We start from the raw sequence: 22,757 nt of genomic DNA, 5'->3' as shown, positions 1-22,757 counted from the left end.
ATTTTTTAACAAAATGTATACAACAGTGGTTCTCAACCTTCCTAATGCCGTGACCCCTTAATACAGTCCCTCATGTTGTGGTAACCCCCAACCATAATATTGTTTTCGTTGCTACTTCATAACAGTCATTTTACTACTGTTATAAATCATAATGTAAATATCTGATATGCAAGATGTATTTTCATTCACTGGACCAAATTTGGCACAAATACCCAATGCAACCACATGTAAATGCTAGTGGGGTTGGGGGAGGATTGATTTTGTAATTTGGGAGTTGCTGGGATTTATAGTTCACCTATAATCAAAGAGCATTCTGAACTCCACCAGTGATGGATTTGAAGCATTTTGAACTCTATCAATGATAGAATTGAACCAAACTTGACACACAGAACACTCACGACCAACAGAAAACACTGGAAGGGTTTGGTGGGTATTGACCTTGAGTTTGGGAGTTGTAGTTCACCTATATCCAGAGAGCACTGTGGACTCACACAATGGTGGATCTGGACCAAACTTGGCACAAATACTCAATATGCGCAAATGTGAACACTGGTGGAGCTTGGGGAAAATAGACCTTGACTTTTGGGAGTTGTAGTTGCTGGGATTTATAGTTCATTACAATCAAAGAACATTCTGAACTCCACCAACGATTGAATTGGCTCAAACTTCCCACATGGAATCCCCATGACCATCAGAAAATACTGTGTTTTCTGATGGTCTTTGGCGACCCCTCTGACACCCCTTCGCGACCCCCTCAGGGGTCCTGACCCCCAGGTTGAGAAACACTGGTATACAAGTAATCATTTAATTAACTAAATATATACTTATCCTAACAGATTTTTAAAAATAAAGTAACTTCCTACTCTCTCACTAGACGGTTATGCATATGATTAATCCAAATCCCTACTGGTACATATTGTTTTATTAACCCTCCAACTTTTATAGTAATTTTTAAATATTTATTTTAAATTTAATTTTTTTATCAAATAACTTTAAAAATCTTTCAGAAAAAAATGATGAAAAGTTCCCAATTTGCTATAATGCCTTTGATTGTTTTTCTTCTCAGAAACATGGTTAGCTTATGCATTTGTACCATCTCAATTGTTTCAATTATCCAAATTCCCATTTTTGGAATTTCTTCAGTTTTCCGGATTTGTGCATGGATGAGTATTACTACTGTTGTAGTCATCATTGGCTATATTAATCATGCAGATATACCAACAACTCACTTCACAAAAACTTTGTGAAGATGAATAAACTGGTGATTATTTTATCTTAATTCCTATGGATAAAAAGGTGATTAAAATTTGTGGGCCTATAGCCTGGACATATTATGATGGCTGGTCTAAAATTCACAGATTATTAGCTTCTTTTCCCCACAGGATTTGTCATTCCATTTGCCACTCACATAGACTTCAACACAGTCCTCCTGATTGTGATCATTATTGGGCTCTCCTGTCTGCCAGTTGGAATAAACAATGGTCTCACCATTCAAGTATCTAAATGTCCCCTCTGTCTGGATGTCAGTTATTCCTAGAAATGCTGATTTCTGATAGAGAACAACAATGTCTTTAATTGCTGTGTTCTCAGCTGAATTCCTGGGGGAAGCCAACTGGCCACCTGCTTGCTGACACCTCTGCTTCAGATCATCAAAGTTGCCTTCATAGCCACTGGTTATAAACACTTTGTTACCAACAATTCGGCCTCCTGGGAATGCTGCAACTGAAACAAAAATGTTGGAAAACATTTTAATAAGAGATGCCAGCTATAGGGTTACAGCCTGTGCTGGATGGGGTCACACTCCCCTTGAAGGCGCAGGTTCGCAGCTTGGGTGTGACCCTGGACTCATCGTTGAGCCTGGATCCCCAGGTTTCAGCGGTGACCAGGGGAGCATTTGCACAGCTCAGGCTCGTGCGCCAGCTGCGCCCGTATCTCGGGAAGTCTGACTTGGCCACGGTGGTACACGCTCTGGTCACATCCCGCCTTGACTACTGCAACGCTCTCTACGTGGGGCTGCCCTTGAAGACGGCCTGGAAGCTTCAGCTGGTTCAGCGCGCGGCAGCCATGTTACTAACTGGAGCGGGAGGCAGGGAGCACACAACGCCCTTGTTGTCCCAGCTCCACTGGCTGCCGATTTGCTACCGGACCCAATTTAAGGTGCTGGTTTTGGCCTACAAAGCCCTAAACGGCTCCGGCCCAAAATACCTTTCGGACCGCATCTTGGCCTACGAGCCCACGAGGACCTTGAGATCGTCTGGGGAGGCCCTTCTCTCGATCCCGCCTGCCTCACAGGCACGCCTGGCGGGGACGAGAGAGAGGGCCTTCTCGGTGGTGGCCCCCCGGCTGTGGAACACTCTCCCTGCAGACATCAGACAGGCGCCCTCCCTTATGTCCTTCCGAAAAAGCCTTAAGACATGGCTGTTCGAGAAGGCATTTAATTAAGTGCTATAACAATGTGGTAAGATGACTGGAATGGAACAAGGAATATGAGATTGGTTATGATTCTACTATGAGACGAAGCGGATTTAGTGTAACTTTGTAATTGTTGTATTGTTAATATGTTGTTGTAATTGCCTTTTTGTAAATTGCCTTTTTATATGTGTTGTACACCGCCATGAGTCGCCCTAAAGGGCTGAGAATGGCGGTTAATAAATGCATCAAATAAATAAATAAATAAATAAATGACATGGCTATACATATATATTGTTATGCAGAGTTTGGCATACCCTTCCTGCTTCTGCACTGAACAACACAAGCACACCCCTCTCCCGGTGGATTGACTATAGAGCTGCTACTCTATACTGTAGATTGCGATTCCCCCATAACTAGACATAACTTCTTCTGGTGAGATGCCTGGAGGATCTCAGAAGATTCTTGGCAAATGATATGATCAATTCACATCTGACTACTGAGGTGTAACCAAACATCTCTCCAACAGGCACGCAATGGCTCATATTAGCCAAAGTCAGGGAAAAGCCAAAATTCTGCACCAAATGCAGTACAGGGATAAACACAAAGGTATTGAAATTACTGATGCATTTTCTAACTTTGTCAACTAAAGCTTTCCATGCAGGGTTTTCGCTAGACACTGTTCGCCACTAATGTAGGATGGAGATGGATAGTGTAGCCAACCCCATAGCCAGGCTAGAGTATTGATACTCTGGACCAGCTACAGTTTAAGTAGGTAACATGGATGAGCTCATAAACCCATCAGTTTATTTTCCCTTCTAACAGAATCATGTTTCTAAATGATACCAAATTAAGAATGAAAAGAAACAAAAATGAGTTATAGGTGGCAGTACATTGTTGGCTAGGATGAGAATATCACAACTATGAAAATGTATTCAATCACTTTTGTATAGGGCTTGGAAAATTGCATATTATAGCTAAAGAATGCATATCCTCAGCATGTTTCTTTTCAATTCCAGTCAAATTGGTTCAAATGGATTTAATACATTTTGGAAACAAGCTCCACAAATGAATTAGGATTTTTAAAAGCCTTTTGATGATTAATTAAATGCACTGACCCCTTATACTAACTTCCTCATGTCTATTCTGCTATTATGCTCAATATTTACTAGGGATGGGTATCATTTGATTTTTGTGTACCGGATTCAAATGATTTGGTGAATTCTGTTGCTAAATCCATGAAAATGAGCCTGGTGTGGGGCAGCCGAAACTTTACCCAAAACAGATCACAGCAGCTGGAACTTTTTGGCTACTGGGGGCTAATGATGGGAACCAATGGGGCTGAGCAACCCTCTACCTGAGGTGGAAGTGGTGGTGTACGGGCCCAGCAACCTCGCTAATCAGGAAAGCTGCAACTCCTCCTTTGTTTTCCTCCCTAGCAGTCCTCTTCATCCCTTCCCAAAGGTCCTCCCCCACCCAATGCTCACTTGAGGCAAATGTACAGTGCAAGCATTGAAGGAGCCTTGTGTTCCCTCCCGGGGCACGATGGGAGTTGAAGTCAAGGTTTTTCTCTCTGTGTATTTCTCACTTTTTTTTCTCAGCCAATTAGAGTCTTGGTTGACTGTGTCCATTCTCCCACCCTCTTTTGGGATGCTCTGGGGACTTCTATTCCCAGAACCCCCTGTTGTGGTTTTTTTAAAAAAGGTTCTGGTACAAATAATTTCTAAAAAGTTAGCGGATTGGTGAAACGTTCTGAAACTTATCCGGCTTGCAGTAGAAGATGTGGCCTATACATGAGGTGAGTTTCTTGCTGATTGGCCTAAAATGACAGAGAAATGAGCTTCTAAAGTTTCCCCATTGGTGCCAATGTTCCAAATATTTCTGGCATGAAAACAGAAACCCCTCCTGAATTGGGGAACTTCCCTAAAATTGAAATGAGACTGGAGGAGGGGGGGGGGGCAGCCAAACATCGCACACCGAAAATGACACAGATTTCTACCAAACTGCACATCCCTAATATTTACCTTTTTGATACTTGGTGAAACTGGCTTGTAAAGCTTTTAGCTGTCCCTCAAGGGCAGTGACTTGGTTTTTCATCAGGTTGACCTCTATGGGAAAAAAGAGTGATATATTTCTAGAAAAAGTAGTACTGTAGTACTGTGTAGTAGCAAACACCTTCTTCAAAGTGCTGTCCCAGCATGTTTCCCCGCCCCACTCAAATGGCACCCCCCCACACACACACACACACATACATACACTCACAATAAATATAGTGATATAGGGAAATACTCCAAACCATCCTCAGGGTCAAAATATACCAACACATTAAATAATTGTTATTGGGGTTTTTTTTTTTGCCTATAGCTAAATTGTAAACCTGGTTCTGCATGAACATCTATGCCTCTGATATCTTTCAAAAGAAAACTTTTGTTTCTTGGAAACACATAGTATCCCTGATATTAAGTATTCAAGGATTGTCTACACTGGGATTTATAATTTTGCTCCTGAGACTGTATATAATGGTATTTTTACTGAAGTGGTCTAGTTTTTTTTAAAGAATATTAGGGTAAGCAGATAATATCAGCAACAACTTGCAAATAAAATGTATTTGTTCATTTCCAATTCTGTAAAACGTCTGAGTTTTTAAAATCTCATGGACAGTGAAAGCCCACTCTAGCATAAAGTGTACTCGAGGGCTCCAAAAGCAAGTAACCAAGGAACAGTATTGAACTTTCCCCAGGTATTTTCCCTAGATATTAAAGTTGATTTTCCCCCCATTCAAATGGCACTTTCTTAACCTTACCCGAGAGACCACTGTCACCCTTTGTCCCCTTTTCTCCTGGAGAACCTTTATCTCCTTTTGATCCAGGAGGGCCTGTGTTCCCCACAGGTCCTTGTGGTCCTGCTGCACCTTGCAATCCTAGGTAAGATTTTAAAAGTAAGTAAAAGTAGGTAATCAATGGAATGAAGAAATCAAAAGAATACTAGGATGTGGCAGGGCAGCTATGAAGGAAGTCAACAAGATCATGAAGTGCCAAGATATAAGACTGAATACTCAAGCTAGAATTGTCCATGCCATTGTATTTCCCATTTCCAAGTACGACTGTGAAGGCTGGACAGTGACAAAAACTGGCAGGAAGAAAATCAACTCATTTGAAGTGTGGTACTGGAAAAAAAATCCACAATATTCAATGGATTGCTAAAAAGCATATTAAATGGATTCTAGAGCAAACTGACCTTAAACTCTCCCTAAGGGTGCTTCTACACTGTAGAAGTAACACAGTTTGACTCCACTTAAACTGCCATGACTCAGTGCTAATGGAATCATGAGGGTTGCAGTTGCACAGAAAGTATTCCGCTTTCTCTGCCAAAGAGTGCTGGTTCTTCACCAAACTACAAATCCCACAATTACACAGCACTGATTCATGGCTTTAGAGTGGTGTTGAACTGCCTTAATCCTGCAATGTAGATGGACATGAGGCTGCTGTACTTCAGCCATACCACAAAAAGACATGATTTGCTAGAAAAGACAATAATGTTTGGTGAGGAAAGAAAAGAAGACCACAAGATGTATAGACTCAGTTAAGATGCTGAGATTGCAAAGATGGAAACATTATTGTTGATGATAGTGTGATTTGAAGCCCTCTTATTCACAGGCTTGCCATAAGTCAAAATCAACAACAAATTCTATAGGTAGAAAGTATTTAGCTCTCATTTTCTACAGAGAGGAAAAGACTGATATTCTCTGTGTTTGTTGAATCTGAATGGCCTATTTTAAAAAGTCCTGTAAGCTAAGAGCTAAATCTGAATGGCTGCAAATATTACTGTATATCATTGAAAGACATCTGTTTTGCTTTCTTTTGTCTGTTCTAGAGCTTTCTACATTACTAAATATGCTTGGTCTGATGAATAATTTGTTATGTATTTGGGATGTAAAGAAGATTAACTAATTTTTCTACCCTTAATATGATAATATATTTTCGCCACTTACCTCTGGCTCCTACGTCTCCTTTTGCTCCCTTTTCACCGACTGACCCTTGATCGCCTTTGAGGCCAGGGGCCCCTGGATTACCTTGAGGACCTTCTGCTCCAGTGTCTCCTTTGGGACCTGCAGTTATGTTCATATGGGGACAGAAATCAAATGAGAAATGCTTTCTAATTGTCACAGGAACAAAATTAGATGACTTCAAATTAAGTGCAGTTCACATAAATAACTGCAGTTAATTTGAAATAAGCTTTATTTGATAGCTTTATTGTTACAGCCCGGTACCTTGCAGATATTCTGGACTACACTTCCTATCACCCCTAAATATCATGGCCACATGAAGCCATTAGGGATTCAGTTTTTTTTTCACACTGTATAATTTGTTTGAGAAATTTCACTCTTAAAACTTGTTTTTACACAAAAATGGTTTTGCAGAGTCAACATTTGCACATAAAACAAGGCATTTTGCACAAAAAACATTATCTGTGTAAAAAAATACTTTGTGTAACGCTCTTCCAGGAGGTCATTCCACAGTCTTGGGGTGGCCAATGAAAAGGTATGTGGAAAAGATCAGCTCTTTTTGCTGATGTGATCAAGACTTGGCTAAGCTAGTAATTAATGAAGGAAAGAGAAAGTATTAATTTTTGCTGAACTGATCTGATTGCAATCAGTCTCCAAGAGATGATGACTCACACTTTCACCCTAACCCTATTGTATAACAACCCAAAAAATATCAACATGAACTCAACCCTGTTGCAGGTCACACACACTTGCGATTTAAGACTATTACAATGGAGAGTCAAGCTTAAGTTATATGAAGCCATTACTTTCCGTTGTTGTTGTTGTTGTTGTTGTTGTTATGTAAGTAATTTTATTGAAGAAGGAAAAAAACAAGATAGAACACCAATGATAGAACAAACAAGCTGATTTTTAATATATTACACTAAAAATGACAGAAATACATTTTATCTACTACTACAGACCTATCACTAGATATCTATTTAAAATAATAGAACATTGTCACATAAACAAAACACACCAATACATACATATATTCCAAACAAATAGATCTACAGACGTTTCATTCACTGTCTGATGGCTTTTATACTTTATTAGTCTACTCCCTTTAAATTTTATTATATAACCACAATTCTATTTTTGATAGCACTTGTAACGAAGCGTTAATCCCACCGCTTGTCAACCAAAAATGTAAAGAAGCAGTGCTAATCTCACTAGATGCCACCAAAAATTATGTGAGGAAGCATTAATCTTCTTTAATGCCACCAATATTCTGTGAGGAACCTTCTTTTAAATATCAATTAAACTGCCACGAATATGTTTAGAGACGCTGGTTTATGTCTCTGTTTATCTTTAGTTGGGTTGTGAGGTGATTTTGGTAGTGTGGAATGCACCAAGCATAACAGCAATGGAGGAGGCAGGTTTGAAATAAAAAGAGAACAAGATTTATTGTTAACAGAACGTAATTGTTGCAGTTTTGAGAGTTTGAACTTGGCACAAGGCTTGATGTTACAAAATGGCTGGTTTGAGATACTTTCAGGCTTCTGAATGTTACAAATCTACAAACTCCTTCTTTAGTGAAGTGCTTATACTATTCCAGAGTTCCCTATTGTGAATGTCCACACTGTTTGCCCTATACTCGGAACAAACCACTGATCACCAGTCTTTCCTTACTGGCGATCCTTAAAACCCCCTCTGTTAGATTCTTTAACCTAAGTAATCTAACAAGGTAACACCTTCAGCTCTCTTGCTGAAGAAATATTCACAAATTCTAAGAACTGCTGAATTCTCACAGCTTCACAACAGAGCCCTAACTGGGTCTCTTTCACCGGACTAAACTATTTTCCCCAGAGTCCTTTCTTGACTCTGCTATTTCCCAGAGCCCTTAACTGGCTCTGCTCTTCTCCGGGTCTCCTCCACCGGACTGGAGCTTAACTGCCACACTCCAACCTTTTTCTCCTTAAGCTCCGCCCACCTCCTCTTCTGCCTTGTCTTGTCACCATGGCAACCTATCCCTCACAGCTAGGCCATGGCAATAAATGTAATACATAAATGCAGTTTAAACACAGTACATTAAACACTCTATAATAAACATTATAAATACAGTTTAAACACATTATAAATAACACTTTATAATGAACACATCTCTACACCTTCCTCCCCAGAAATATTATTTTTGTATATTTCTTAATCCTAGAATAGCAAAAATAATCTCACATATCATTTAACAATAAATATACATATACATCAATTCTGAAAGGGAAACATATTATGGTTAAGTATATTTTAATTACCATACATACAAACCTTTAACCTATGAAATTCTAGTATCATCTATGGATGTGGTATCAAAGTCTCACATTTTTATACTTATATATATATTCGTAAATATCTATTGCCTATTGTAAAACATATATACCTACCACACTTTAATATTACACTACCTTACACATACATTAGATTTTAAAAGCTAAATCCTTTTCCATGGAATCAGTATTGATGAAACACCTTCCAATGAAACTAACAGGCTAACACTAAACCTATATCTATATAGCTTACCTGAATAAAACTATCCTTGTCTAAATGTGTTTCTATCCCATTAACATATATAATTGACTTTCTACCTAGTCTGGTCAATTTATAAGACATTTATCTATATACCATACCACAACTTTTTTCCATACATATGGTCCCACTTTGTTAATAGCCCACACAATAGTTAAACTCCCACATTTGATCATTGACATGTCTTAGTGTCCAATGTCCCATGGTTCAAACACAACCTCGGTTGTATTGGACCAACTGTCCACAGCAATGTCTCTTTATGATGATCTTTTAGCTTCTTTCTTCCACTTCTTCGTTTCTTCTTTTTAGGTTTCTTCTTTTGTCTGACCTTCCAATTATCAGGAACAGTTCTGTTTCCATCGATTTTCAGGGCTTGAACAATGGCTTGCTTCCATGAAGCATCAGGTTGTGGTGAATAATCTGGAATTCCTCGAGCATCTTTTCTTGGCACTGAAGAGAACTCACTGTCCTTGGAAGAACGAACACGAATATTGTCCTTCTTCATGGCAAGCTCATCACTGCTATCTGGACAAACTTCCAAAGCTAGAAATTGCAGCTTTTTCTTTTTATCATCACCAATATAGTCTGTGTATATTAGTTTTCTTGTCAGTCTATCAGCTTGGCTTTTATTCTCTCTTTCCTCTCCGTTCAAGGATAAAGGAGATCTCTCTTCCGACACATGGCCAAATCTTCTTTTTCTGTTCACTTTCTCTTCAGATGTATGGATCTTTGTTTCACAGAAGACCCCTGGATATTCTGAACTCGCATCAGCTTCTACTGTCACATCCAGAGTTTGTTTTCCTTTAGCTTTCTCTTTTACTTTTAATTTATTGTCTTTGTCAAAAAGTTCGGCTGAGGTAATTTCTTTATGTGGCGCTGAAGGAAATACATCTTTTAAGGTCAAGGATTCCTCTTTCTCCTCAGAGTTTATCACTTGTCTTTCCAGACCTATTGTTTCTATACTCTCTTCACTGGCTCTCAAATAATCAGCCACTGGAATCGGCTCTGCTGCAGGGCTTGTTCCTCGTTTGCATGGTCTCTTCTGGCTGTACACTTCTGACTTTATATTTGGAACACCATCTTCAGCAATAAATCTATAGGGTTGTTCTTCTGCTCTTTGTTCCTGTTGAATTTCTCTGACTCCTCCTGTCTTCTTAATAAGCTCAGCAACCGTAGTGCTAGATTCTGGCTTCTCGTCCCCATCTTGTTGTATGGCAAAACACAGGGCTTTCTGTTCAGGGCTTTCATTGTTACATTCTTTCTCCCCATACGCCATCTTACAGTATTTAATCTCTTCAGCCAAATCATTTCCAATTAAACATTGATATGGTATGTCAGGACTGACTGCAAAATCCCACACACCCTTCCATCCTTTATATTCTATTGGCAAGGTCACCACGGGTGTCGGGATCGCGGGACCTAAACCTTTTAATCTTACTTCAGAGGTTGGTTGCTGAAATCTCTGAGGTATTATTTCGGGATGCGCTATGCATATTTCGGAACCTGTATCTCTGAGTGCTTTCCTGTCTTTGTGATCAATAGAAATGGTTTCTAAGTAGTCTTTAGATGGGCTGCCTGACAGGATAAACAGACATTGTTTCTCTTGAGGCTCTGAGCTTGAACTCTCCTTTGGAACAGTATCTGCTTCTGCCCTTGGTGTTTCTTTCATTTTATTCACAAAGAGGGTTGTTTTCTCTTTCCTTAACAAGGGACATTGATATTTTAAATGATTCCATTCTCCACATAGATAGCACCGTCGTTTTACCTCAGGAGCAGTTGGTCTTATTACACTCTGCCTCCTATAGGGGGTGTTTTCTATGTCAGCACCCTTTTCTTGCTGTGGGTGCTTTTGTTGTGAATAAAATGGCTGCCTGTTTATTCTTTTGTCATTTGGCAGATCTTCCCCTTTGAATCCTTCTTTCAAGGTTGTTATTTGATCCGCCATACCCGCTGCCTCTACAATCGTGGATGGCTTGCGATCTTGAATCACCCAACGAATTTCATAAGGAACTAATTGGAAAAATTGTTCCAATTTCAAAAGTTCCCTCAGCTGATGATAATTTTCTACCTCAGACGTCTTTATCCAACTATCGAACAGTTGAGACAATCTAGAGGCCACTTGAGCAAAACTTTGTGTTTTATCTTTCTTCAACGTCCTGAACTTAAATCTATAATATTCAGGAGTCAATCTATATTCCTGTTGAACCTGCTTCTTAAACAGATCATAGTCTCTACAAGACTCCTCCGGCATCTGTCCATAAATCTGTAAAAGCTTCTCATTTATCTGAGGCCTTAGGTATATCATCCATTTGTCTTTAGCCAACCCAAAATCTCGACAACATCTTTCAAAAGATATAAGGAATTTCTCTGGGTCATCTCCTTTGGTAAATTTTGGGAATTTCTTTGTCAAATCTGGGGTATCCACTCCAGATCTCCCTTCCTGGACAACACTGGATGTTTGTGCCAAAGCCAACCTTTGTTTTTCTAGCTCAAACTCCATTCTTTTCAATTCTAACTCCTGTTCTCTCTCTCTTTCTCTTTGTCTTTCCTCCATCTCTAGTTCTCTCTCCCTTTGTCTTTCTTCAAATTCTCTTTGTTTTGCCTCTCTCTCCATCTCCAATCGTTTCATCTCTAACTTGTACTTAAAAGCCATTTCTGACATAGGCACTGCCTCTGTCTCTGACTCAGAGCTCGAGCTTTCCCCTATGTCTCCCTCTCTTTCCTCAGCCAGCTTTCTCTGCCGCCTGGTAGCCATTTTTCAGCAACTTTTACCTCACAACTTATTTTAAAATCAAACTTAAGGCACTCGATTAGTTGTTACTCGAATCCCGTCGTCTGCCACCAAAAATGTAACGAAGCGTTAATCCCACCGCTTGTCAACCAAAAATGTAAAGAAGCAGTGCTAATCTCACTAGATGCCACCAAAAATTATGTGAGGAAGCATTAATCTTCTTTAATGCCACCAATATTCTGTGAGGAACCTTCTTTTAAATATCAATTAAACTGCCACGAATATGTTTAGAGACGCTGGTTTATGTCTCTGTTTATCTTTAGTTGGGTTGTGAGGTGATTTTGGTAGTGTGGAATGCACCAAGCATAACAGCAATGGAGGAGGCAGGTTTGAAATAAAAAGAGAACAAGATTTATTGTTAACAGAACGTAATTGTTGCAGTTTTGAGAGTTTGAACTTGGCACAAGGCTTGATGTTACAAAATGGCTGGTTTGAGATACTTTCAGGCTTCTGAATGTTACAAATCTACAAACTCCTTCTTTAGTGAAGTGCTTATACTATTCCAGAGTTCCCTATTGTGAATGTCCACACTGTTTGCCCTATACTCGGAACAAACCACTGATCACCAGTCTTTCCTTACTGGCGATCCTTAAAACCCCCTCTGTTAGATTCTTTAACCTAAGTAATCTAACAAGGTAACACCTTCAGCTCTCTTGCTGAAGAAATATTCACAAATTCTAAGAACTGCTGAATTCTCACAGCTTCACAACAGAGCCCTAACTGGGTCTCTTTCACCGGACTAAACTATTTTCCCCAGAGTCCTTTCTTGACTCTGCTATTTCCCAGAGCCCTTAACTGGCTCTGCTCTTCTCCGGGTCTCCTCCACCGGACTGGAGCTTAACTGCCACACTCCAACCTTTTTCTCCTTAAGCTCCGCCCACCTCCTCTTCTGCCTTGTCTTGTCACCATGGCAACCTATCCCTCACAGCTAGGCCATGGCAATAAATGTAATACATAAATGCAGTTTAAACACAGTACATTAAACACTCTATAATAAACATTATAAATACAGTTTAAACACATTATAAATAACACTTTATAATGAACACATCTCTACAGCACTCTACTAATTTATAAATATTACAGTTGTCAATTCTCCATTGATCAAAATGTGAACACATTGGTCATCATAAGTCAGTTCGTTTTTGAAAGTTTGTTCCAAATTTCATCTTCCAAATGTCCCACATAAATGGCCAAGACACATTATCAAATGGTTTTCTTGTATTCTAAAATATCTAAGCCACCAGCTTTTCATTATTTATTTATTTACGACATTTATAGCCTGCCTTTCTCAATGATATGGTGACTCAAGGTGGCTTCATGACGAGCTTCATAGGCCCCATCTACTCTGACACTACAATACAGCTTCAAGGTGGTTTGAAACTGTGGCAGTTACAAAACACTTGTCTCCAATGAATATTGCACTGGACATCTAAGGTTATACCACACATTTTAAAAAATCACTGGAACGTTTGATTTCAACTGAATAATGTACTGCAGCAGATCTCAGTGTATCCCAGATTCAGGACAAATTCAGCTCTACACAATGCAAAGTTCATTGTAGGCACCCACCTCCACTGAAACACACTATAGTCTCCAGAAGAGGGCTGTAAAATTATTCAAATGGCATTAATGGGAAATAGGGCCACAAATTTGAATCCACGACATGCGAGTGTGGAGAAGAGCAAACCACTGACCACCTGGCTGCAATGCAACCTGAGCCCTGCCACATGCACGATGGAGGACCTTCTTGCGGCAACACCAAAGGAACTCCAAGTGGCCAGATACTGGTCAAAGGACATTTAATCAGCTATCAAGTTTGCAAAATTTGTGGGTTTTTTTATCTGTTTGTTTGTTTTGTTCTGTTAGAAATGTAATACAATGTTCTGGTTGCGGATGACACGATAAATAAATAAATAAATAAACAAATACTGGGAAGCAGGCAGCTAATTGACCCTCTGAGGGTGTAATTGATTACCTTCATCCCTAACTATCACTTATCTTTTCCCCATTCTGGAGTGATTCAAATTCCAGACATTCTATTTTATTAAATTTCCAATTATACATTCAGTTATCCAACTACCTAATAAACAGACGTACCTATTTGTCCCATCGCACCTCTTTCACCTTGTGGTCCAGTGTCACCTTTTGCTCCAGTAGGCCCTATGTCTCCTGGGGGACCCTGCAGACCCCGAATTCCACGTGGTCCTGTTGAAATTAAATACATTATGTGAGCAGAGCGAAACAAAGCACTAAGCAAGACAAGCCAATTTAGATCTTGTCCCAAACAAGGTTAGTTTCCCAAGCTCTGAATTCATTATGCCACATTGCAATGAGCTTGGACTTGCTCAGGCTAAAGCTAGGGGCACATGAATGTGTGCTGTAGATCATTAGTTTCTCTAGTCTGCAGTGTGATATAGCTCTGCTCTATCAGGTCTTTGGATCTTCTTGCCTGAGAAGAAAAACTAGATAAATGATCTTTAAAAATCCTAAACAGCTTGGGACCACCTTCATCCACACAATTCTATCTTCTTGAAGGCCCACAGTTAAGATCTCTTAGGTTAGCATAAATAAATAAATAATAAATTAGCAGACACAATAGATGAGACCTTTATAGTGATGATCCCAAAAATCACTCCTATTGTTGTATGTTTAAGAAAGTTAAAAAACAGCACCTACGTCTCTTGATATTTTATGTGAATATGCTTGTTCCAAGATGTTGTCACACAAGTCTCCTAAAATCGTTTTTGCCATCGCAAACCTTGCTTGAAACTATAGCATGCCTGTCTAGGTCCTCTTTTTTATCATACCAAAGCTATCTGAAAGCACTTTTAGATTGCCCAGTGTATTTAGCTTACTTCAGCTGATGGGACATTACTCTTCTCATCCATGCATTCCACATCTTTCTCCAGACACCCCCTTTTTAATATTTCTTTTTTTTCCTGTGAGAATTGTGGCACTCCAAGAGTTCAGAGGTTTGGTGCTACATACCCTTGTATTTTTTGGTTTTCAAAGTACTGAAGCACCATCCATATGAACACTTAAAATATTAACTTAAAATTTTAAAGTTTTTCCTGTTGTGTTTGTTTTGCAAGTGGGAGCTTTGTCTTTGAAGCCTTTTTCAGTGATACAAAACCATGCAACCTTAGGAAGTTCTGCAACATGGCATTGCCTTGCAAGAAAAGGACATGTTTGATTAAGGGAGGAAATTCATACCAGCAGATTGATGCAGCCGTGGAGCTGTACAATTATTCCCTTCCTCCCTCCCTCCCTCCCTCCCTCCCTTCATTTTCAGAAGGAAATGTTCATGAAGAAAAGAGAAACTTTGGGCTTTGCAGCCAGATTTCTTCTTTGTCTGTCTACTGGAAGTGCCAATGACAGCGGATTGGGAACTAACAACAACAGCAGAGAGAAGAATAGCCACAACGTACACACAATAAACATCACTGGCCTGAAGTCACCGCAGGAGCATATTACTGTATGGCTGGAATTGCTTTGTAAGACTAGTTGCACACATGTTCAAAAGCCCTAAAATGGGTGTTTGCCCCAATTCAAAACTGACTATTTAAATACAACTTGAAGATTGTTTTGCAGTGAATTTACAATGATGTCATGAGGTGATAATTTGTAATTCATGGCTAGAGAGTCTCCAATAGGGTTCTCTCTGTAATAATGTCCCCAGTGTGACAAGATTATATAGCCCAGCCTTCAACAATTTATATTTTCCTTTGTCCTCCCTCTCGGTTTCTTTCTTTCAACTGAGACCCAATTTCTAATCTAGTGCACTGGCTGAGCAATCCCTTTGTAAGGTACATAGCAAGAACCACCAGAATTCATCCTATCTCTCCATGGAATGAAATGTATAAAGAACCAGTCCCTAGTATTCTGTATTATTCTCTTTTTAATTAATATGCTTCAGTATATATTTTTCAGAAGGTAAGCCCATCCACATGTATTCATTCACAGATGTATCTATCCACATCATCAACAACAAGACCAGATACCTATATATTCCTTAGCAGTTTATATTTTGCATGTTCTGCACAATAAAGTGTCAGATTGATTTATATCAGATTAAAAGCTCCTTCACTCTGTGAGTCCACTTAACTGCCATAGCAATATCTCATAGATTCCTGGGGTTTGTAGTTTGTTGAGTCATTAAAACTATTTGGAAAAAAACCTGAATAATAATAATAATAATAATAATAATAATAATGTCACAAGAACCATCTGCCAGTTGTAAAGAACTGGTGGGATCCTGAACTTGCAAAGGTAGTGGAAAATTAACACACAAAAATGCAAAATATAAACTGATGAGGAATATATAGGTATCTCGGCCTGTTGTGGTTGATGTGGATGGACTTTCGAATGCAGACTGACAAAGTTCTGGAACACAATGCACCAGACATCATGATTGTGGAAAAGAGTAAAAAAAAGTTTGGATTATTGACATCACCATACCAGGTGACAGTCAAATTGATGAAAAACAACAGGAAAAACTCAGCCGTTATCAGGACCTCAAAACTGAATTGCAAAGACTCTGGCATAAACCAGTATAGGTGGTCCCAATGATAATCGGCACACTGGGTGTCATGCAAAAAGTTCTCAGCCAGCATTTGAAAACAATAAACATCGACAAAATCACAATCTGTCAACTGCAAAAGGCCACCTTACTTGGATCTGCACGCATCATTCAAAAATACATCACACAGTCCCAAACGTTTGGGAAGTGTTCGACTTGTGATTATGTGATACGAAATCCAGCATATATATATCGTTTGCTGTGTCATACTGTGTTTTTGTGTCAGAATAGTAATAATAATTATAATTATAACAACAACAACAGCAGCAACTTTATTTTTGTATCCTGCCTCCATCTCCCCGAAGGGACTTGGGGCGACTTACATATGGCACAATGTGCCTGGAACGATACATAAAATAAGCACACTATACAGTAAAAGATAAATCATTCTCTTTAAAATTCAAATCCCAGAATTCCATCATGAGGAACCTCTGAATTGTCTGGTTCATCATCCGGAGAGCTTGGATTCAACTTGAAACAGCTACAGGAAGACTAGTGGTTAAATCAAGAGTAGTAGCATACACTGTAACTTAAAGTGCTATGTTATAAGAAATCATTTTATCAAATGTATTTCTTACCCACTTCTCCAACATCTCCTTTTGGTCCTGTCTCCCCTTGGGACCCATTTTGTCCTGCTGGTCCAACTGGACCCATTATTCCTGGAGGACCAGGTATCCCTCTTGGTCCTTGCAGTCCTGGTGTTTGAGAAAATATTTAAGATGTGAATTATTAAATGGGCCAACAATAAACATTTCATACATGAACACAAGATGGGTAAATTACAGACAAAGATTATTTATTTATTTATTTACCGTATTTCTATCCTGTCACTTCTCAACCCCCAAAGGGGGACTCAGGACAGCTTACAATGGGCACCGTTACAATGCCACTACATAGCAATTACAATAATAAAATCACAATTGAACATAAGTCATCGTTAAAAACAATACATAAGCAATCATTAAAACCGTAAGTTGGCAAAGAGAAATAGAAAGTCTATTGAATTGTGTAACCCATTGCAAGAAAGCTGACATGTATGCTTTCTTTAACTTAAGAATACAAACATTAAAGACAAAATATAATGATGGATAATTTATCATATTCATGTTCTAGAATTCTTTACACGCCAGTCCATCATACTGTATAATCTGTCCTCTGTCAGGAACACACCATCAAAACATAGCTCCCTGTCCTAGTCTCTAGAGCAGCTGAAAACAAGCTCCCAGTAAGTCATGAAAATTAAGAAACTTGCTATTCAACAATTTTAAAAATATTTTCTAATATTCTTTCCATCCTTTGGTTATCAACTGTTAAAGAGGACAGGTAGACTTTCCTACAATAATTTTTGACTGTGTGTCTAAGAGTTTGTTCTGATGCACATCTGAATAACAGAATAAATTTCCTCTGGTTTTTCTGGTGAACTCCTTACCTTTAGTCCAGTTGCTTCAAAGTGCCCTTGAATGTTGTCTAGCATATCCCCTTCCCCACATCATTTACTGGTGTAAGAAACCTTTTCTCTCTCTCTAGTAAGTAATAGGTCAAGAAATTTCCGACTTTAAAAAATTTCAAATGTATATGTCCAGGGCATAGGCAGTTTAAAATGTAATAATTTTTTAATACACTGTAAAATTATGCATTGTTTTCTTGTGTATTAATGTGTTGTCGCTGTTTATGGCTTTCTAAAGTTCCTGAAGAAGGTATTTGAGAACATATACAGATCCAAATGTGTTGGGCTTTTTGTTCTGTCGCACCCTGCGCCTGTAACAGCAGTACTTTTCTATAGGGCGTATACTTTAAGCCCAGCGGGAAGCCAGGGGTGCCTCAAAGAGAGGTTCCCAGGGATTTTTCTGAAGTGATGGTCTTTAGAGTCTTTAACAGCAAAGTCTTTATTATGGAACAAACAACAAATTTTCAATGGTTCAAACAACACTTCAAGGCTTTCTTAGTCTAGTCCTCAATGGGCCGGTACCTGACTTTGATTAACTGAACCTTCTCTGTAGAAAAAAACCCTTTTTAACCTCTCCCAGGCTGTTTACTATCTATGCCTCATCAGTGTGGGTCCAAATGCCTCTGGGTATCGAGTAGACCTACCAGCTGAGGCTTGAAGATATTTCAGCTGGAGTTCCGTGGATCTGTAGTGCTGTCCTCCCTCAGAGAATTCTTTGAGAACTTCAGGGCTGTTTTCCTTTATTTGCTGTGAGGCTGAGAGGCTGTGATCTCTCAGCCAGAGCCTTGGGACCTTTTCCCTAGAATTTCTGTTTCCCCGGATGTTACTTTTCCCTGGATGCTCCTTTTTCCCTGAATAGTCTTGAGAAAAGAAGCTTTTCTATGGGACGAGCTGGTCTACGTCCTATAGTTTAGCTTCCTTGTGTGAGACTGACCAAAAAAATGGTTCCTTTCCCTCCCAGAGCCCTGAACAAGGGGTGGAACCAAAGCTTATTTATGATGGACAGGAGACCTGCCCTATGACTGCAAACAGATTAACAGAAAGAAAATAAAGTTGGAGCTCCTGGTATAGCCGTACCACCACACTTTTTATTAATAAATCATTCCGATATTAAGTAACTTGAGGCATGACTCCTGAATAATGAATAATGTGAATACGATAGACTTGCTGACATATTTCGATATCAATTGATGGATTGGGTAGTTGTCTACCCCAGTGTCAGTTAAATACAACTAAGTGAAACCATACCTAGAATATATGTATCATTAAAAATTGTGGAAATATACTCATCCTTCAGATAGTGATCCCCAAACACTAACCTTTAAGCAAAACTGATGTCTGATTAACCATCTAATTAGGGCTGAAATTGCAGGTCCCTTGGAGCAGGAGTTATCCCAACAATATCTTTTATGTGCAAAGTCTGTGGAATTTCATGGTTTGCAATATTCTAACATTAACTGAAATTGGAACTGTTAGAGTTTAAACTGGAGTAGAGATTTTACTGGTATATCTTAAAAGTTACAAGTGATCCCAACCCCACCCCTGAAAAATAATGGCAAAAATATTATTTGCTGGAAATGAAAGAGAAGGTAGAAACTTCTAGATATTTTTTTCAGTCAACACTTGTCACTAGAATCAACTTGCGTTGTCGCCATCCTCTCCCCAATATAGTAGTGTTTCCTGTTTTATATGCCTATTAAACAAAGAGGCAATTTGTGCAGTTGTTTTAAAATGTCTGGTCAGCTGTATTATCATTATATGTGTTTAATATCATATTTAATGAAAGAGAAAATGTTAGTCATTAACTACAGAAAAGGAGGAGCAGTTCGAGGGTTGAACTATGGAGAACAGGGTTGGAATCCCTGCTCAGTCATGAAAACCCACTGATCGATTCTGGGCAAGTCGCACAATTGTAGCCTCTAAAATCCTATGATAAAAACTGCCTTGGGGTTACCATAGGAAATTACTTGAAGGCACCCAACAGCAGCAGCTTCAAATTTACAAAAAAAAGCTAAATTGGAAGGTTTTATTTTTTTCTTATTTACTCTTCTTTAACAACTAGTTCATAGTGGTATAGTACAATATAGTAATATTTAATACTGATATTGTACTATGCAAATCATATCTGTATTTCCTTATCTATGTCATCCAAACCTGTCTTGAAACGATTATAATTATATATTTTATATTACATGTAATATTACTAATAATATTACAATATAATGGTATAGTACAATATAGTAATATATAATACTGATATTGTACTATGCAAATAATATAATATATTATATGAATATATATCTTGTAAGTTGCTCTGAGTCCCCTTTGGGGTGAGAAGGGTGGCATATAATTGTTGTAAATAAATAAATAGATAAATAGATAAATAAATAAATAGCCTTTACAAGGAACCTCCACTGCCCCTTCTCATTTTGCACAAGTGTAGCAAGTAGTACCCATGTAGTATCCATGATGAACTGCTGAAATGGTTCTCATCCTTCTGACCCACTATCTCTTCCTGTTGGACTGCCCCCTCACCCACACTAAATTCTGACCCAATTAGAGTTTGTATAACCTTTTAATGAAGTTCAGTGTTTTATTGTTAATATTTTAACTATATATATTAAATTGTTTATAATTAAAATGTATATTTTTTTACATTTACCAAAGTTCTTGTATAGTTTTTTAAAAATGTCTGCATTATTTTTAAAGTATTGTTAGCCATGTGTTGTTGAAGGCTTTCATGGCCGGAATCACTGTGTTGCTGTGAGTTTTCCAGACTGTATGGCCATGTCCCATAAGCATTCAGGCTGGAAGAAAGAATCAATCAGGGCCAGCTAACACTTCCCAACAAAGGATTGCCCCCAGGCAGCAACCAGGCAGGCTTTGAAGCTTCAAGGCATTAAATACTAATCAAGGTGGCTGCTTGCAGCATTCACACTTCCCTCAAGCATACAAGAATTCTTTCTTCCACCTTGGACATTCCACAGATATATAAACCTCATTTGCCTAGTTTCTAACAGACCCCTCAACCTCTGAGGATGCCTGCCATAAATATGGGTGAAATGACAATAGAGAATGCTTCTGGATCTTGGCCATACAGCTCAGAAAACTCACAACAACCTATTGTTAGCCAATTTGAGCCGCATTGTCAGGAAAAAGCTAGGATATAAATGAATGCAATCACCACCACCACCATCATAATTTGTCCATTTATTGAGGAGATCCGTGTTCAAGAAGGACAATGTTCTCATGCACTGACCAAATGTCCCCCAATCTCACTACAGTTGCTTATCTCAGTACAGACCACTACAATGTTATATTTGTCCATACCTTGTTCTCCCCTTTCTCCCTTTGGTCCTTGGAGTCCATCTTTCCCATCTGTCCCTGGTAAGCCTCTCTCAGCTGGTGCACAAACAACCAGTGAACAGGCATTCCGGTGCCAAGTTTGTACAACTTGCTGTGCTACTGGCCTGGGGGTTGTTGCCGGTGATACACACAAAACTAAAGCACAAAATGTTAGAAACTCCAACATGGTTTTGTGGTTTGTTCTGTGGAAAGAATTAAAAGAACAGAAATGAAAAAGTTAAGACATTCTTAGCTTACACAAATTGATTTGCCTTGCATTGGAATGAAAGGAAAGCTAACTATTGACTTGCACTGAATTGTCGAAGGCTTTCATGACCGGTTGTGAGGTTAGGGTTAGGGTTAGTCCTCACAACCTCTGAGGATGCTTGCCATAGATGCAGGTGAAACATCAGGAGAAAATGCCTCTAGAACACGGCCTGAAAAAACCTAAAACAATCTAGACTTGCACTGACTTTCTAGGATTTCAGTGAAACCATGTCTTCTAGTTCTACTTTAAAAGAGTCCTTGGAAAGATTGTTTTTTTGAATGAATACCCAACTAGTGACTATGTGGTCTTGAGAATTCCAACAGATGCAGACAAAAAAAAACCCATAATGTTTCCCAGTGTTGCTTAAAAATGCCATTAAAAATGTGTACTCCAGCACAAACGTCTTTTTGCAATTCTGTCCTGATGCTAAACTCAGTTGATCCAATGCTATGCAAACATGAAGATGATGGTATCACCAGGAAGAAAGAACTGCAAACCTACTTCCATAGCAAAGGGTATCACAATACAGATCTCCTCCTACTTGTATAGCAAACTGGACATGCCAAAATTTCCCCTTCTTTTGCATCATTTTTAAAGTGCAGAAATTCCACTTTCTTTTTGTCAACAAGACACTTCAACAATGCCTTCAAGGGGATAGTTTTCCAAATGCATTTTAATGAAAGTGTTAAACAAAAGAGATCAAGAGACTAACGAATTATACTGCTGTTGAAAAAAAAACCTAGCTGTTAAAGATGGAGGTAATTATAAGATAAGCACAGAAAGATGAGAACATCAGATAAAGAAAGCTCTTAATATCTAAAGATAGCTTATCAGTGAAGAATGAATCAAGTAGGAAGATCTGGCCTGTTTGCAATTAATCAAATTTGTTGAGCATAATGCAAGTTGACCAGTTCTTACATGGAATTGGTAGCAGCCTTCATATCATTTGTCAGTTTCTTTCAGATATCCATCATTAAAAGACAAATTAAAAATCCACTCACTTTCTTTGCAATTTCTCGCTCTACAAAGACCTTAACGTGAATAATCTACTAGGAGTTTAGTCCTCCTTTTATAGGCTCTGAGTTACATAATGCAGGCTCTAGTTTCTAAATCACATGGCCTATAAGAAATTGAACAATGGATTTTCAACCCTATAGAGCTAATGTCTGCTATTAATCTCGTACAGCCAATAGGAAGTGTAAAGCAGGATGGGATTTCCCACTGTTTGCAGAAAGAAGAGATGAAGATAAAGTTGGTTTCGAAGAGAAAGAGGCGTATCAGGTGAAATATACATAACATTTCAGGTAGGCGTAAGTGTCATGGTTGAAAGATTCTTCCCAAACTGCC

General features: G+C 38.8%; 1 protein-coding gene across 1 annotated transcript; it reads right to left on the bottom strand.

The window, feature by feature from the left end:
• Nucleotides 1-730: 730 nt before the first annotated feature.
• On the bottom strand, nt 731-21,330 carry LOC137096747 (pulmonary surfactant-associated protein D-like). Its single transcript, XM_067466973.1, has 7 exons — nt 21,128-21,330; nt 16,929-17,045; nt 13,869-13,976; nt 6,401-6,517; nt 5,213-5,329; nt 4,434-4,517; nt 731-1,722 (listed from the first exon to the last, which is right to left on the bottom strand). The coding sequence occupies exons 1-7, from the start codon at nt 21,327-21,329 to the stop codon at nt 1,346-1,348; spliced, it is 1,122 nt and encodes a 373-aa protein (XP_067323074.1). The 5' UTR covers nt 21,330; the 3' UTR covers nt 731-1,345.
• Between the last annotated feature and the right edge of the window lie 1,427 nt (nt 21,331-22,757).

The sequence above is a fragment of the Anolis sagrei genome, chromosome 3 (genome assembly GCF_037176765.1).
Source record: "Anolis sagrei isolate rAnoSag1 chromosome 3, rAnoSag1.mat, whole genome shotgun sequence".
NCBI lineage: Eukaryota > Metazoa > Chordata > Lepidosauria > Squamata > Dactyloidae > Anolis > Anolis sagrei.
The sequence above is the reverse complement of the archived record's forward strand: the minus strand, read 5'-3'. Positions and strand labels throughout refer to the sequence as shown.

Bases quoted from the DNA above. Each gene is read 5' to 3' on its own strand.
- LOC137096747 (XM_067466973.1), bottom strand. From the start codon at position 21,329: ATGTTGGAGTTTCTAACATTTTGTGCTTTAGTTTTGTGTGTATCACCG. The intron at 4,518-5,212 runs GTAAGGTTAAGA...TTTTTCCCATAG, and splicing joins GGGTGACAGTGGTCTCTCGG to AGGTCAACCTGATGAAAAAC. The intron at 1,723-4,433 runs GTAAATATTAGG...TTTTTGTTTCAG, and splicing joins TTTCACCAAGTATCAAAAAG to TTGCAGCATTCCCAGGAGGC.